Source organism: Choloepus didactylus, chromosome 21, assembly GCF_015220235.1.
Source record: "Choloepus didactylus isolate mChoDid1 chromosome 21, mChoDid1.pri, whole genome shotgun sequence".
Lineage (NCBI taxonomy): Eukaryota > Metazoa > Chordata > Mammalia > Pilosa > Megalonychidae > Choloepus > Choloepus didactylus.
The window spans coordinates 843,259-861,734 of NC_051327.1; the positions used below are offsets into that span (position 1 = coordinate 843,259).

The window sequence follows — 18,476 nt, forward strand, 5'->3', positions numbered from 1 at the left end:
CCAAAATTCAGAACAGGCTACAAAATGATAACTCAGATTTTATGATGTTTATATTCAAATTTTCCACAGAGTTGTTACACATTTTAAACTAAGCGTACAATTTGTGATTTATTTATTCATCAATTGATTTACCACAGTTGGCCAAATTAGGTTACACACACACATCAATATGAACTCACTAGCCTGCAAATCATATCACTGGAAAGCAACAGAAAAGCTTAACAAAAGCAGTTTTTTGTTTTTTTTTTGTTTTTTTTTTTTCCGCAGATAAAGATTGGTGAACTTTAAGAGCAGGGTCTATTTTACTTAGTTAGGGAGACTAAGTATCCCAGTTTACTCCTGTTGTTCCAGTCTTTTATGATTTAGCATTTGTTCCAGGCAAAAGTGTTTCAGATAGAGTCCCAGTTTAGATGCTATATTATACTGTACACTAAAGTACTTTTAACAACTTTTGTTGTACAATGGCATTCAATACCTGGTTTAGGAGGAAAAAAAATAAAACAGTATAACATGAAGCACATAAGTTCTACTTTAGACAATACAGCCTACATTAGATTACTCATTACTTGAACAGGCATAAAATAAAGAGATAACTATTCTTACCTTTTCAGAAAGAAATGAGAAAACAAAGTTGTATTTTTCCTATTGTGCAACATAAAATAAAACACTGCATAGTGGGAAGAACACTAAAATTGGAGTCAAAATGCCTTGTTTGAATCTCAGCTCTGTCACTTGTCAAAGAATATAACCTTGAACAAGTAACTTGATCTTCTCAACCATAGCTTTTGTAAAATGAAGGGATCAGAACACTGGCTGATCTCTGTCTAAGGTCATATCCGGTTCTAAATACTCAATGATTCTATGATGTTAGCCTCCAAAATATATTTAGAAATTAGACCAATTGAGTTATACCAGAAAAAATGTTTTACAACTGGAAAATGAAACATCATTTTCTCTCCCCAAACTTCTATTATTGTTCTGACCTCTATTCTGTTCAGAGACTGGGTCAATTTCCTATTCACCCAAGATGGAGACTTCTGTGTATTTAGACTCCTCTCACAACTAATCAACCACCAATCCCAGATTCCACCTCCACAGCATCTCATACTCTCGCCTCTTTTCTATCACGCTTTAATTCAGGTGCTCATGACCTCTTGCCTAGATCACAAGTTGATCACCCGTAATTATACCTGATACTAGCCCCAGCCCCAAAGACTACAACTGTGATTTTGTCACTACTCAGTCCAAAAGCATGCAAAAGCTTCCCACTACAAACAGATTCATCAAATTCCTCAACCTGACATTTAAGAACTTCCAAATCTGGCCTCAATCAGTTTGCTACAAATCCTTATATTCCAGTCAAACTAAACTACCTTACTTATATTTCAAAACCCCCTCTACTTTCCAGATCTTGTGCCTGTACTTCTGCTGCTCTACTCTTACTCTGCTCTTTTATCTGCCTTTCAAAATTGATCCAACTCTTGAAAATCCAATTCAAATGCTCATCACCCACACCTAGGCATGACAGCTCCCTCTTCTGAATGTTCATAATGACACAATGTAACAATATTAATGGCTAAAAATGAATTAAGAGATAGCTTACTTAAGTTTGTATCTTGTATCAATTTTGTTTAAATGACAATAGCTACCTGGCACATTGTTTTGAGGAGGATTTGTAGCTTAGAGAAAAAGGAGAATGGCAGCACACAACACATCTTTGACATTCAGAGACCAGACATACCAAATTAGGGGTCCACATAATGGGTTTGAGCTTCCATGGTATTAAAATAGTCTCGGATATTTCACATTAAAAATCCAACTACTTGGTCATCTTCATAAAATAATGAAGTTCTACAACAGTGGTTCTCAACCACGGGTGAGTTTGCCCCTCATAGAACATTTGGCAATATCTGGAGACATTTTTGATTATAACAATTTGGGGAGGTTGCTACTGGCAGATGCTGAACATCCTACATAAGTAAAAGACGCAATAATGAATTAACCAATGCAAAACGTTAACAGTACCCAGGCTGAGAAACCCTGGTCTAGAAGTATTTCATGTATGTATGGATTCTGCCTCCCCAAGGAGTAGTTTAAACTTTTAAGGTAAAGAATCAGGCCTCTAATAAAAGACAAGATAGTCTAAAGCCAGATAGCACCTCTGATTACCTCCTGCAAGTTACTTAATCTCTCTGTGCTTCCTATTCTTCATCTGTAAAAGAGAGAGAATAATAGTACCTACCTTACAGGGCGCTGCAAGAATCACATGAGTTAATACATGTAAAATTTTTGAAAAAGTGTGCCCAGCAGATAATAAATACTCAACAAATACAGCTATTTCCATTCTTCCCCTCCCTAGTGCCTAGTTCTGCATCTGGAACATAGAATATCCTCAATAAATGTTTGTTAAATCAATATAGAATAATGTCTTGACTTCCTGGGGGGAGCATTTACGGGTAAAGAGACATACTATCCTTACTTAGGAAAACAAAGCACAGGTCCACCTAATCACAGCTCTTCTCCTCCTCAGAATACTTTTAACATTTCCTAACGTTCCACTCTTAATGGACCCTTAGACATTGCCTTGTAATCTCCTTGGTATCTGTTTTTCCTTTTCTATGGTATCTTCTGACCACCAGCATCCTTAAGCAAAAGAATGAAATAGTTTCTTCTTTTGACCCTTACATCATCGACCTTGTATAACACTTATTTACAAACTTACTGTAATCTTCCTACTCTAGTACATGCTCTCCATGGCTGGGGACAACACTAGGTTCCTTTTTCTATAACCCAAGGGGCCTAACAGACCTTAGCAACTGGCTGGCCCAAACTACTCATTTTATAGATTAGGCAGAGACTAAGCCATTTGCCAAGGAAGAGTCAAGGTCACATTATAAGCGGCAGAGATGGGATTCAAACTTTGATACATAATTGATACAAGACTCCAAGTTCTACCCAGTCCTTACAGCATATGAAAATTACACCTAATGTAGAAACAATTTTTAATCAAGTCCTAGGAAACCTCCATAGGGATTATCCTGACAAAGCAAAAATAGGAGGAGAAACAGATCCAAACTCCAACCTCTTTTCCGCTGCTGAAATTACACCTTTATAACACAACCTGTTTTATTTTAATGGTTCTATATCTTCACATTTCAATAGCTTTCGACAACAAAACTTACTTAAACGTCAAAGAACAGTTATTTAGTCAGTGATATCAGGCTTACTTTCAGTTAAAAGACCCTATATTATTTTAAGTAATCAGAAAAAACTTTTATTGGGTAAGCTAATGATATCCATCCTTCACTAACTAAACACACTCTTTAATGATCACCTGAACAGATTAACATCTATACAACTCAAAAAGCCAGCAATCTGGAATGATTCTATCTGGTGAAAAACATTCAGAAGATTTGAATTGTGTTTATAACCTCAACATCAACCTAAAAATTACAATCACCTGCAAACTACACTAAACCTGAGATATGAGAAATCCTATTTTATTCTGTCCAAGTGAAAGAAACCATTCCCTAATTTGGTTAATCTAGAAGTTTTCTCTGAGTGACCCAATATGATGCAAAAGGCAAAGGCAAAGGCAAAGACAAAAAAAAAAAAGGAAAGGAAAGACCATAAGGCAGAAAATGAATGTGAGTAAGAGTTAAATACAGTGCAATGAGCTGATCCTTAAGCAATTAAAGTTCAATAAAGCTACACATTGCCCTGAAGACATTTAAATCACACACACACAGACTCCCTCTGCGGTGAGTTTAGGTTACTAGTGCAACAGTACTCCAGCCCAAAAGGAATGGTAAGCACTTATTCGGGAAAGATTTTTAAATTATTTTACCTGCTGATAAAAAGAGCAGACACAGATGTAATTTAAAAGATAAACAAAATGCAGTTTATACTTGTGGTTCAAGGGCAAAACTGTTTCCAGTGCAAGAGAATCCGCCTGACTACAATGTGCTGGGGGGAAAAACACATAGTATCTTTTTAGTAAAGGCAACAATTTGAGCTACAATGTAATAACGGGGAAGCCAAAACAGTTTGACAGCCCGCCATAAGGGCCGCCTCAATCATGAGTCACACAATGCCTGGACCATTTACAATAGTAATTAATACGCAAGTCCCCTAATTAAATTCTAAAAGGGTGAGAATACTTTAAGTTTACAAGAATTGCTTTTCGCTGCTTTTTTTCTAAGAAAAGCACACACTCGTAATTACGCATCTCCCTGCAATCCTTCCATCCCATATTCCCTCCCGCCGCTTCTCCTGAATGTCTGTTACCTACGTGCGAAATAAAATGACACGGTGGAACTTCCAAACCGAGAAAGGGCGAGCCAGAGTAAAAATACACGATTAATAGGGCGAGAAACGGAAGGCTCGCCCATCTTACCTGCTTAGATTTCTTTCTACGTCTTTGGTAGCTTTAGCTTCCAATTCTCTAGAACAGAAAAGAAAACGAGATGCGCGTGAAAACGGAGCTGCTGCGGCAGAGGCTCGAGCCGCGGCAGGATGGGGGAGGGGAAAAGGGGCGCGAGGGGGGGAGGGGGCGGTCGCACAAAGCTGCGGGTTTGCAGCCCCGGCTATGGTCAAGAAGGGGGGGGTAGGGACAGCCCCGCGGCCCCGTCCGGCGATGCAGCACAGTCCCCCGGGCTGTCTGTCCGCAGGAACTCTCTAGCCTGGCAGCCCGCGCCCTCCCGCCGAGGCCTGAGGTCTCGGGGACGGCCGGTACCGCCGCCCGCAACCGCGGGCCCTGCAGCAGCGCCGGAGGCTCCACCCGTCCGGCGGGAAGCCCCCGCCCTGCTCACCTCATGTGTGTAAAGTGCACAAGCAAGTGGGGCGTGGCGAACGAGGCTTGCAAGCCTCAAGCCCTCCGCAGCGCCGCGGGGAAAGACCCGATCCGCTGCACCACCGCCATTTTCTAGACCGACCCGCAGCTGCTACCGCCGCCGCCGCCACCGCCGCCGCCGCCGCCGCTACTGCAGGCCCCAAACCGGAAGTGAATGCTCCACTCTGCATCCCCTTCCGGGGGCGCGGCAGTCAGCAGCCCCAAGATGGAGGCCCTAGCAACGTACTCCGCACACCCGGCCAGCTCTTGGCAACCGCTGGGACGCAGCATGCACCTACCCGCCGGACCTCCTGGGAGGGCACTGCCTTCGAGACGCCTAGCAGAGTAGTTAGGTGGGGGGGGGGGGGAGGCGTCCGCGGAGCCCACCTTTTCTCGCCGCGGCAGGCTGCAGTCTGACTTGGTCCCCTCCCCTCCTCCTCCTCCTTTGCTGCAACAGAAGTTTCCTCCCGCCCACCCCTCCACTACTGAAACACACGCACGCAAAATTGCCTAAACCGCAAATTCTGCCACTGCCGCAGCATCGTGAACCCGCGCAGCTTTTGAATTCGACCACTTGCTAATTCTTTTTGACCTTGGGCCCGTTATATAACTTCTCTGCTTTCTCGTTTTCCTGAGGAATGCCTACTTGAGGGGTGTTGAGATTTAAAAGCGATTTGTTACCCACCAAATTTTGCAGACCCTTTGACTCAGCAATTCCACTTGCACGAATATCTGCTCAGGAAATAATCCTGGGTATCTACATATATTTCACTATCAAGATGTTAGGTCGCAGTATTGACAATGAAAAATTGTAAAACAACAAAATGTTCAACTTTACAAAGTGGCTTAAAAATTGAGTTGGCATGCATTAGGATACTATAAAAATAATGTGGAGGAATAATAACGGGACGTAATCACAAAGGAGTAAGTGAAAAAGTATGTTCCAAAGTAGTGCACACAGAGAGAAACGTAGATACAGTAAGATACATAGATACAGTAAGAAACATACATGTAGATACATTTAAGATACATATATATGTAGACAGTAAGAGGCACACATACATGTAAAGCAAAAAATACACTTGTATATTGGATTTCATTTTTATAACCTGTTCTCTCCTCAGAAACCTCACACTCCTGATTATTTACTTTGCTGTTTTTCAACTAGCTTTAAAATATAAGCTCAAATCTCTCCTATTAAAAACAAGTCTCCCTTGACTGTCCAGTAACTACCCTTTCTCAGAGATGTGCAATAGTTACTGAATTACTGAATAGTTAATGAATGAATGCACATGAAGTCCAAAAGCATATGCAACAAAAATGTAACTGATGTATTATTTTATTTTCTTCTTCTAGTGTGTCTGCTTTTTGTCTGTTTTGTTTTATACAAAGAACAAGTGAAAAAAAATAAAAATTTTTTAATCAGGTTTACAAAATGTAAAACTTAGGTGCACCAAACAAATGCCTTTCCCTGCCATTACCCTAAGGTCAATTCATACCAAACAAATATTAGGTTTGTTTTTCTTTCATGATCCTTTCTCCTTAAAATGTTAAAAATTATATTTCAGTGTTTCTTTAGGAGTTAAAAAAATATTAACATGTATGTATAGCACAATAGGTTTATATAACAGGTTTATGAATAATTTTCCACCATAGCATAAGGTGAAAACACCATTAATATTTGTCAATATTTACTCGGCTGATTTTTTTTTATTATACTTTCATAGATTTGAATAATTCCCTGGTTCTTAACAGGGCAATTTTTCCCTCTAGGGTACATTTAGCAATATCTGGAAACATTTCGATTGTCACTACCGAGGGAGTGGGTACTACTAGTATCTAGGTGGGGAGGGAGAGGTTAGGGATTGTGCTAAACATCCTACAATGCACAAAACAGTCCCCCACAGCACAGGATCATCTGGCTCAAAATGCCAGTAGTGCTGGAAACTAAGAAGGTAGGATTTCTTGAAAATCTGTTCAGAGTGACTTGACATGGCTTGTATGATCCCTCCTGGACTGCAATATAGAATGTACTATATATAAGGTCATGCTCATCACTATGTCATTATCTCTTAATCTTGTTACCTAAGGATAAGTTAAAGAATAATGACAGCATATGACTAGCAATGATTTCTTACCAGGCACCTACTAAGCGGTCCTCTCCTCTCATTATTCTTTCTCTTCACTGAATAACCAGTCTCTCATTCGGCTGGATATTTCTCATACATACATACATACATACATATTCGAGTAATCTCCACAAAAAATAATAAAAACTTCCTTGATGCTTCATTCCTGTCTAGTTCCCATTTTTCTGCTTTCCTTCCCAGTCAAGCTTCTTGAACATGTTTCCTAGACAAGCTGCCTCCACTTGCTCACCTCCTTTGCCCCAATCCACTCTAACCTAACTTCCTGCCCTCTCCCCCTAAACTGTTCTTCTCAAATTCACAAGTGACTTGATGCTGCCAAACTCAGTAGTAACATTTCTGTGCTCATCTTAATTTATTTTTCAGATGCAATTACCACAGTTGACCACTCCCTCCTTCTTAGAGCATCTCTTTTCTTGGTTATCTTGATAAAATAAGTTCTCCTAGATTTAGTTTTAGCTCTCTGACCGTTCCTTTTATGTATCATTACCAGAATCTTCTGCTTGATAACAAATAAATGGTAGAGATCCTCAAGGCTTTATTTCAAACTTTCTCCGATTTCTCTTTGGGATGGGTGATCTCATCCATTCTCTTGTATTTAAACACTAAACGCTAATGACTTTCACATTCATATCTTTAGTTGATATCTCACCTGTGTACCCAGACTGGTATTGTGCTGTAGTTTTGTTCTACAGCACTTCTGAGGAACTACTTTGGTAGATTAAGTCTAGAAGGCAAATAGACATTTATATATTTTTAAAAGTGAACAATAAAGTATAATTACAAACTGCGACATGTGCACAGAAGGAAAGGGATGTTGCTTTAGGAAAGTGTAAAACAAAAGAACATAACATAGACTGTGAGATCCAAGAAAGTTTCCTTCAAAATGTGAAACTCACTGAGAGCGGAAGAATGGAGGAGGAAGCAAAGCTGGGCCTGGGGAACAGCAAAGGAAGAGTCTCAAGTTGGAGATTTCAATTTGTGAGTCATCATTGTGGAAGAAAACAGGCTTTGCATTGGATTTGGGTTGAAATCTGTTGGAACCACCATTTTTATTTTACTTGCATAATCATGAACAAAACAAAAAACAAACTCTCATATAGAGTAATGGGTTCCATTAACACAGTTCATTTAAGTGAGCAAATGCCATGTCCCACAACAAGCATATTCCACAGATTGAATATTTTTCATGAGTAATGGTTGAAATTGACAGTTGGAGAATTTGTGTGTCACATCCTCCAAGAACTTTTTATTGAATAGCTCAGGAAGAACTGTAGCTATCTCAGGAAGCTTCTTGCTCCTTCTTAGTGAGCATAAGAAACAGGCTGCACAAATCTAAATTTAAATGAGACCTTTTCTCCATCTGTCTTTGTCCCTTGGGTTCTTTGTTCCTTTGGTTCCTAAAGTTACCAGAACATAAATATTCTCAAACTCTCTCTTCCTTATCTTGCTGAGAAGGGTAAATTTCTAATCTAATGCTTGGGAAATTATGTGCCTGAAAGAAAAGGATCTTTTTTCTCCCACGGCTTCATTGAATACCATCGCAAGATATATATGTTTTTTGGTAATTTTTTAGGCAAGGCTGACTCAAAATATTTTTAAATTTAGAATTTTTTCGCACAATTGTTTATAAATGGAAATTGAGGACATGGATATGAATGAGATTTCCTGGAAAGAGATAGTATTTATTTTATTTGGTAGATAATATATGCAGTCAGGCACTGTTCTAAGCGATTTACAAATATTACCTAATCATTATTTGTTTTCCTCACATGGCCGATGAGGTAGGAATATTATTTTCATTTTATAGATGAGAGGAATTAATTTTTCCAAAGTCACTAAAATAGTAAGTGGTAAATCCAAGTGATCTGGCTCCAGAATCCACGTCACTAACCACTACATATAGATCTGTTTGCACTCCCTTTTCTTCCCCATTTTTTTTAATTGAGATTGTTCACATACCATACAATTATCCAAAGTGACCAATCATGGTACCATCATACAACTGTGCATCCATCACCACAGTTAATTTTTTTTTTCAATTTTTAGAACATTTTCATTACTCCAGAAAAAAAGACACATAAAAAAAAGGAAACTCAAACACTCCCATAACCCTAATCACACCCCCTCTGTTACTGATTCATAGTATTGGTGTGCCGGTTTGAATGTATTGTGTCCCCCAAATGCCATTGTCTTTGTAGTTTTGTGGGGCAGACGTTTTGGTGATGGCAGAGATTTGCTTGGAATGTGCCCCACCCAGCTGTGGGTAATGATCCTGATGAGCTGTTCCCATGGAGGTGTGGCCCCGCCCATTCAGGGTGGGCCTTGATCGGTGGAGCTATATAAATGAGCTGACTCGGGGGGAGGAGATGGAGTGCAACTGTGAGTGATGTTTTGAAGAGGAGCAAGCTTGCTAGAGAGGAGTGTCCTGGGAGAAAGCTGTTTTGAGGCCAGAGCTTTGGAGCAGACGCCAGCTGCCTTCCTAGCTAAAAGAGGTTTTCCGGACGCCATTGGCCATCCTCTGGTGAAGGTACCCGATTGCTGAGGTGTTACCTTGGATGCTTTGTGGCCTTAAGACTGTAACTGTGTAGCTAAATAAACCCCCGTTTTATAAAAGCCTATCCATCTCTGGTGTTTTGCATTCTGCAGCATTAGCAAACTAGAACAATTGGTATAGGACATTTGTTACTGTTGATGAAAGAATGTTAAAATACTACTAACTGTAGTATATAGTTTGCAATAGGTATATATTTTTTCCTATATGCCCCTCTATTATTAACTTCTAGTTATAGTGTCATACATTTGTTCTATATCATGAGAGAGATTTCTAATATTTGTACAGTTAATCACGAACATTGTCCGCCACAAGATTCACTGTTTTATACATTCCCATCTTTTAACCTCCAACTTTCCTTCTGGTGATATACGTGACTCTGAGCTTCCCCTTTCCACCACATTCATGCACCATTCAGCACTGTTAGTTATTCCCACAAAGTGCTACCATCACCTCTGTCCGTTTCCAAATGTTGAAGTTCACCCTAGTTGAACATTCTGCTCATAAGAAGCAACCACTCCCCATTTTTTAGCCTCATTCTATATCCTGATAACTTACATTTCATGTCTATGAGTTTATGTATTATAATTAGTTCATATCAGTGAGACCCTGCAATATTTGTCCTCACGAGTCTATTTCACTCAATATACTGCCCTCAAGGTTTCTTCATCAACCCATTTTTTTAAGACAGTTTTGTTCCCACACCGTACATTCCATCCTAAGTAAATAATTGATGGTTCCCTGTATAGTCACGTATTTATGTATTCACCACCATCACCATTATCTATATAAGGACTTCCCCATTTCTTCCACAAAGGAGGAGGAAGAGTCGAAGAAGGTAGGGAGACAGGAGAAAAAGAAAAAAACAAAGAGAGGAAAAAAAGAAAACAAAACAAAACAAAACATGACAGCTAGGAAGCAACAAGAGGAAAGATAGCATTAACTGAAGTAGAATAAAGAGTCAGACAACATCGCCAATGCCAAGAGTCCCATGCCCTTCCCCTATGTCCCCCCAGCCATAAGCATTTAGCTTTGGTATATTGCCTATGTTATATTAAAGGAAGCATAATACAATGTTTCTGTTAACTGTAGTCTCTAGTGTGCATTGATTGTATTTTCCCCCAATCCCACCCCATTTTTCACAACTTGCAATGTTGACATTCATTTGTTCTACCTCATGTAAAAACAGATTTGTAGCTTTTATCACAATTGTTGAGCATCCTAGGTTTCACTGAGTTATACAGTCCTAGATCTTTATCTTTCCTGTTTCCTTCTGGTGTCCCACATGGTCCTAATCTTCCTATTTCAACCATACTCACAGTCATCTTTGTTCAGTGTACTTACATTGCTCTGCTACTATCTCCCAAAATTGTGTTCCAAAACTCTTACTCCTGTCTTTTCCTTTCTGTCTACAGTGCTTCCTTTAGTGTTTCCTATAGAGCAGGTATCTTATTCACAAACTCTGTCATTGTTTGAGAATATTTTAAACTCTCCCTCATATTTGAAGGACAGTTTTGCCAAATATAAGATTCTTGGTTGGCGGTTTTTCTCTTTCACTGTCTTAAATATATCACCCCACTTCCTTCTTGCCTCCATGGTTTCTGTTAAGAAATCTGCACATAGTCTTATCAAGCTTCCTTTGGGTGTGATGGACGACTATTCTCTTGCAGCTTTCAGGATTCTCTTTTTATCTTTGACATTTCATAATCTGATTATTAAGTGTCTTGGTGTAGGCCTATTCAGATCTATTCTGTTTGGGGTACGCTGTGCTTCTGGAATCTGTAATTTTATGTCTTTCATAAGAGATGGGAAATTTTCATTGATTAGTTCCTCTATTATTGCTTCTGCCCCCTTTCCCTTCTCTTCTCCTTCTGGGACACCAATGACATGTACATTCCTGCATTTCATTTTGTCCCTAAGTTCCTAGAAATGTTGCTCGTAGTTTTCCATTCTTTTCTCTACCTGTTCTTTTGTGTGTGTGCTTTCAGGTGGCTTGTTCTCCAGTTCCTGAATGTCTTCCTCTGCCTCTTGAGATCTGCTATTGTATGTCTCCATTGTGTCCTTCATCTCGTGTGTTGTACCTTTCTTTTCCATAGATTCTGTCTGTTGTTTTTTCAAACTTTCAATTTCTACCTTATGTATGCCCAGTGTTTTCATTATACACTTCATCATTTTTGCCATATCTTCCCTAAGCTTACTGAATTGATCCATCACTAGTTGTCTAAATTCCTGTATCTCAGTTGAAGTGTAAGTTTCGTCCTTTGACTGGGCCATAACTTCACCCCTCCTAGTGTAGGTTGTAGTTTTTTGTTGTCTAGGCATCTGGCCTCCTTGGTTATGTGTGATGGTTACATTCATGCGTCAATTTGGCCAGGTGATAGTACCCAGCTGTCTGGTCAAGCAAGCACTGGCCTAACAATTGCTATGAGAATGTTTGTGGCTGGTTAATAAACCAACAGGCTGGTTTATTAAATTATCAGTCAATTGGCTGCAGCTGTGCCTGATGACTCACTGAAGGGCATGTCTTCCACAATGAGAGAATGCAATTGGCTGGATTTAATCCAATTAATCAGTTGAAGACTTATAAGTGAGACAGATAGAGGACCTCCACTTCTTCTTTGGCTGACCAGTGAAGCATTTCCTGAGGAGTTCATCAAAGTTGCCAGTTTGTTTCCTGAGGAGTTCATCAAACACGTTCGTCGAAGTTCCCAGTTCATTTCCTGAGGAGTTCGTCGAAGTTGCCAGTTTGTTTCCTGAGGAGTTCATCAGATATCTTCATTGGAGTTGATAGTTTGCTGACTGCCCTACAGAATTTGGACTCATGCATACCCACAGTTGCATGAGTCACTTTTATCTTATATTCATAGATGCCTCTCATTGATTCTGTTTCCCTAGAGAACCCTAACTAATACAACTTGGTACCAGGAGAGGTTCTTGAGAAACAGAATCTTAAAATGGGCTTTTACCATTTATTTTCTACTCTGATTAGATTCAAAGGCACTAATGACTCTATTTCCAATAATCAAGAAGGCACTGACAGTCCATGGCATGAGTTGGCAAAGGAGATACGCAAAATAGCACTGTTTGGTTCTCCTAATCATAGTCTTGTGTGAAGCAAGGCTCTGGGTGACAGTGTTTTTGACACCTTCACAGAGTTTTGCAGAATTAAGAGGTATAATGATGTTGGCTGGTTGCGCTTAGCTATGCTGAATAAAGTTATAAGAGAAAGGAATGAGCTACATACTTCAAATTTAAAACTTAAGCACCGTATGGCAGATGTAATGGTTTCTATGTGCGCCCTGAAAGAAAATCTTATTTCCTGTGGCTGCAGACTTGAGATTTCTGAAAACCAGACCCAGAGTCTCATTGTGCAAGTAGCAGATTTACAGTGTAAACTAAAATCTCAACCTAGCAGGGTGTCTGCTGTTAAAGTAAAGGCACTGATTGGAAAAGAATGGGATCCTGAAACTTGGGATGGGGACATATGGATTGATAATAATGGCAGTGAAGACATTGGAATCCTGGATTCTGCTGAGTCTTTGTTAGATATACCTGTAGTGTTCTGTCCTGAGGAAACAGCTTCCCCAACCTCCAGTCTGCCCTGTGGAAACAGCTTGCCCACCTCCAGTCTGCCCTAAGGAGCCTGCCATCCAACCTCCACCGAAAGAGATTAACCTTTCAGTGCCTACCAAACCTGTAATCACCTCCCCTGAGGAAGCAGCCTTCACTCCTATGTCTGGAGAGATTAATCCTGTTTCACAAGATGAAACTGCAACAGAATGTCCTGAGGTAAATGGCTTGAGGGATACTTCTAATTCTTTTCATGACCCACCCCAACCACCAGTCTTTGCTTCAAGACCTATAACTAGACTAAAGCCCCAACAGGCCCCGAAGGGTGAGGTACAAAGTGTGACCCATGAGGAAGTATGTTATACTCCAAAAGAACTGTATGAGTTTTCCAATTTATACAGACAGAAATCAGGGGAATATGTGTGGGAATGGATATTAAAGGTGTGGGATAATGGTGGAAGGGATATAAAGTTGGATCAGTCTGAATTTACTGATATGGGTCCACTAAGCAGATTCTGCATTCAATTTTGCAGCTTGAGGGGTTAAAAAGGGCTTTAAGAGTTTGATTGGGTGGTTCAAAAGGTAGCTGGCACCAGCTGAGGTCAAAATGTGAGAACTGCCCTGGTATAATGTGGAGGAGAGGATTCAAAGGCTTAGAGAGATTGGAATGTTAGGGTTGATTTATCGGGGAAGATCTGCTCACACATCCCTGGAATGTCCAGAGGACATACCTTTTACCAGGACTGTGAGGAATAGATTTGTGAGACTAGCTCCATCATCCCTGAAGATATCTGTAGTCACCCTTCTCTGTAGGTCAGGTATTACTGTGGGAACTATCACTGAGCTGGAATCCTTAAACACAGTGGGGATAATTGGATTCTGAGTCGGCAGAAGTCACGTGGCAGTAGTTAATCATTAAAGATAATGTGGGCATGGCTATTATAATGGAAAACAGGCTCAAGGCAGCAGTCAAAATAATCTGGCTCACAGAGTCTTATGGCATCGGCTAGCAGACCATGGAGTACCTAGCAGTAAAATTGATGGGCAGTCTACTAAATTCTTGTTTAAGCTGTATAAGCAGAAGAATTTTAGGTCAAGTGAGCAAAAGTCTCCCTTGAATTACAAAACAGAGAGTCATGGCCCCTTAATAAATTCCCAGACTTGAAACAGTTTACAGATCCAGAGCCCCTTGAATGAAGGGAGGCTGGGAACCCTTGGGGAAGGACCCTGTTGCACTGCCAAAAATTTATACTGTTAATCTTCCTCCCAGCCTTCCCCAGGGGACCCTACAGCCTTTTACCAGGGTAACTGTACATTAGGGAAAAGGAAATTATCAGATATTTTGGGGATTATTAGACACTGGTTCAGAAGTGACATTAATTCCAGGAGACCCAACTCATCAGGCTTATGGAGGTCAGGTGATCGATAGAGTTTTAGCTCAGGTCCATCTCACAGTGGGTCCAGTTTGTCCCTGGACCCATTCTGGGGTTATTTCCCCAGTTCTGGAATGCATAATTGGAACAGACATACTCAGCAACTGGCAGAATCCTCACATTGGTTCCCTGAGTCATGGAGTGAGGGCTGTTATGGTGGGAACTGCCCCTGCCTAGCAAAATAGTAAACCAGAAGCAATACTGGATTCCTGGAGGGACTGCAGAAATTAATGCCAGTCTTAAGGACTTGAAGGATGGAGGGGTGGTGATTCCCACCACATCCCCATTCAACACTCCTATTTGGCCTGTGCAGAAAACAAATGGTTCTTGGAGGATGACAATGGATTATTGTAAGCTTAACCAGGTGGTGACTCCAATTGCAGCTGCTGCTCCAGATGTGGTATCATTGCTTGAGCAAATCAGCACATCCCCTGGTACCTGGTATGTAGCTACTGATCTGGCAAATGCTTTTTTCTCAATTGTTAGTAAGGACCACCAGAAACAGTTTGAATTCAGTTGTCAAGGCCAGCAGTTTACATTCATTGTGCTACCTCAGGGGTATATCAACCCTCCAGCCCTATGTCATAATATTGTCCACAGGGAACTTGATCATTTCTCCCTCCCACAAGACATCACACTGGTCCGTTATATTGATGATATCATGTTGATTGGCCCTAGTGAGCAAAAAGTAGCAACTACTCTAGATTTGTTGGTAAGGTATTTTTATGGCAGAGGATGGGAGATAAATCCAACAAAAATACAGGGGCCTTCCACCTCAGTAAAATTGCTAGGTGTCTAGTGGTGTGGGGCATATCATGATATGCTTTCTAAGGTGAAGGATAAGCTGTTGCATCTGGCTCCTCCTATGACCAAAAAAGAGGCACAACACTTAATTGGCCTTTTGGATTTTGGAGATATCATATTCCTCTTTTGGTTGTGCTACTCTGGCCCATTTACTGAGTGACCAGAAGGGCTTCTAGTTTTGAGTGGGGACTGAAACAAGATAAGGCTCTGTAACAGGTCCAGGCTGCTGTGCAAGCTGCTCTGCCACTTGGACCATATGATCCAGCTGATCCAATCATGCTGGAAGTGTCAGTGGCAAATAGAGATGCTGTGTGGAGCCTTTGGCAGGCTCCTAAAGGAGAATCACAATGCAGGCCCTTAGGATTTTGGAGTAAAGTTTACTCTGCAGATAACTACTCTCCATCTGAGAAACAGCTGTTGGCCTGCTACTGGGCCTTAGTAGAGACAGAACACTTAACCATGGGCCACCAAGTTACCATGAGACCTGAGTTACCTATCATGAGCTGGGTGTTTTCTGATGCACCAAGCCATGAAGTTGGACATGAACAGCAGCACCCCATCATAAAATGGAAATAGTATATAGGAGATAGAGCTCAAGCAGGTCCTGAAGGCACAAGTAAGTTACATGAGGAAATGGCCCAAATGCCCATGGACCCCAATCCTGCCATCTTACCTTCTCTTTCCCAGCCCATAGCTATGGCATCTTGGGGAGTTCCTTACAATCAGTTGACTGAGGAAGAGAAAACTCAGGCCTGGTTTACAGATGGTTCTGCACGATATGTAGGCACAACTGAAAGTGGACAGCTGCAGCACTGCACTCTCTTTCTGGGATGTCCCTGAAGGACAGTGGTGAGGGAAATCCTCCTAGTGGGTGGAACTTCAAGCAGTGAACCTGGTTGTTCACTTTGCTTGGAAGGAAAACTGGCCAGAGGTGTGTTTGTGTACTGATTCATGGGCTGTTGCTAATGGTTTGGCTGGATGATCAGAGACTTGGAAGGAACATGATTGGGAAATTGGTTACAAAGAAGTCTGGGGAAGAGGTTATGTGGATAGACCTTTCTGAGTGGGAAAAGAACATAAAGATATTTGTGTCCCATGTGAATACTCACCAGAGGGTGACTTCAGCAGAAGATTTCAATAACCAAGTGGATAAAATGAGCCACTTGGTGGGTACCAATCAGCCTCTTTCCCCAGCCACTCCTGTCATTGCCTAATGGGCTCATGAACAAAGTGGTCATGGTGGTAGGGATGGAGGTTATGCATGGGCTCAGCAACATGGACTTCCACTCACCAAGGCTGACCTGGCCACAGCCCCTGCTGATTGCCCAATCTGCCAACAGCAGAGACCCACACTCAGTCCCTGATATGGCACCATTCCCCAAGGTGATCAGGTTGATTACATTGGACCACTTCCATCATGGAAGGGGCAATGATTTGTTCTTACTGGAATAGACACATACTCTGGATACGGGTTTGCCTTCCCTGCATGACATGCTTCTGCCAAAACTACCATCTGTGGACTTACAGAATGCCTTATCCACTGTCATGGTATTACACACAGCATTGCTTCTGACCAAGGAACCCACTTCACAGCAAATGAAGTGAGGGAATGGTCACACGGTCTTACCATATTCCCCATTATCCAGAGGTGGCTGGGTTGATAGAACGGTGGAATGGCCTGTTGAAGACTCAACTACGGTACCTACTAGGTGGCAATACCTTGCAGCGCTGGGGCAGTGTTCTCCAGGAGGCTGTGTATGCTCTGAATCAGCGTCCACTCTATGGTTTCTTCCATAGCCAGGATTCATGGGTCCAGGAATCAAGGGGTGGAAACAGGAGTGGCACCACTCACTATCACTCCTAGTGATCCGCTAGGTAAATTTTTGCTTCCTATCCCTGCAAGCTTAAGGTCTGCTGGTCTACAAGATTTTGTTCCAAAAGGAGTCCTTTCACCAGGAAACACAACAATAATTCCATTGAACTGGAAGTTAAGACTGCCATCTGGCCACTTTGGGCTTCTTATGCCCCTGAATCAACAGGCAGAAAGGGATTACTGTACTGGCTGGGGTGATTGATACTGACTATCAAGGGAAAATAGGACTGAAACTACACAATGGAAGTAAAGAAGAGTTTTCCTGGAATACAGGAGATCACCTAGGGCATCTCTTAGTACTACCATGCCCTGTGATTAAAGTCAATGGAAAACTGCAACAACCCAATCCAGGCAGGACTACCAATATCCAAGACACTTCAGGAATGAGGGTTTGGATCACCCCACCAGGCAAAGAACCATGGCCAGCTTAAGTGCTTGCTGAGGGTAAAGGGAACATGGAATGGGTCGTGGAATAAGGTAGTGATAAATATGAACTATGGCCACATGACCAGTTACAGAAATGAGGACTATGATGGCATGAATATTTCCTCCTTGTTTTGTTATTAGTATGTTTATATTTGTCTGTAAAGCAAATTTCTTTGCTTTCTTCTCTGTCTTATTCCCTTATCATATGACATAAGCTGTATTGTTCATTTTGCAGTATTTAAATTAAAGGAAATCAATTTTAAGATTTAATGTCACCCAAGGACTTGCCACCTATTCTGGAGAGATTTAGTGCATTTCTGGTTGTACACAGGACAGCAGAATATTGTTGGGCAAAATACATGCCTGTTACTGTTCTCTGCTTAGAGATAAAGTATTGTTTAAGGTGATGTGTATAACTGCCAAGTTGACAAGGGGTGGACTGTGATGGTTAGGTTCATGTGTCAACTTGGCCAGGTGATGGTACCCAGGTGTCTGGTCAAGCAAGCACTGGCCTAACCATTACTGCAAGGACATTTGTGGCTGGTTAATAAACCAGAAGGCTGGTTTTTTAAATCATCAGTCAGTTGGCTGCAGCAGTGACTAATTACATCAATGAAGGGCATGTCTTCCACAATGAGAGAATTCAATCAGCCGGATTTAATCCAACCAGTTGAAGACTTATAAGTGAGATAGATCAAGGACCTTCTTCTTCTTCTTCAGCTGACCAGTGAAGCATTTCCTGAGGAGTTCATCAGAGTTGCCAGTTCGTTGCCTGAGGAGTTCATCAAACACGTTCATCAGAGTTGCCAGTTCATTGCCTGCATAGTTCATTGAACAT

At 41.2% G+C, this 18,476-nt stretch overlaps 1 protein-coding gene across 4 annotated transcripts in view; it reads right to left on the reverse strand.

Annotated features, from left to right (window-relative positions):
- TNRC6A (trinucleotide repeat containing adaptor 6A) overlaps window positions 1-18,476 on the reverse strand; it is a 273,917-nt gene that overhangs the window by 121,404 nt on the left and 134,037 nt on the right. For 3 of the 4 annotated variants that reach the window (XM_037815360.1, XM_037815356.1, XM_037815355.1), the window contains exons 1-2: window positions 4,812-4,967; window positions 4,397-4,444 (exon numbers count right to left, since the gene is read on the reverse strand). The exons of the other annotated variant lie outside the window; for it this stretch is intronic. In XM_037815360.1, coding sequence (XP_037671288.1) covers window positions 4,397-4,444; window positions 4,812-4,816 — 53 coding nt within the window. In that variant the 5' untranslated portion in view covers window positions 4,817-4,967. Of the gene's footprint in view, window positions 1-4,396; window positions 4,445-4,811; window positions 4,968-18,476 lie in introns of those variants that run through there. 4 annotated transcript variants of the gene reach the window in all.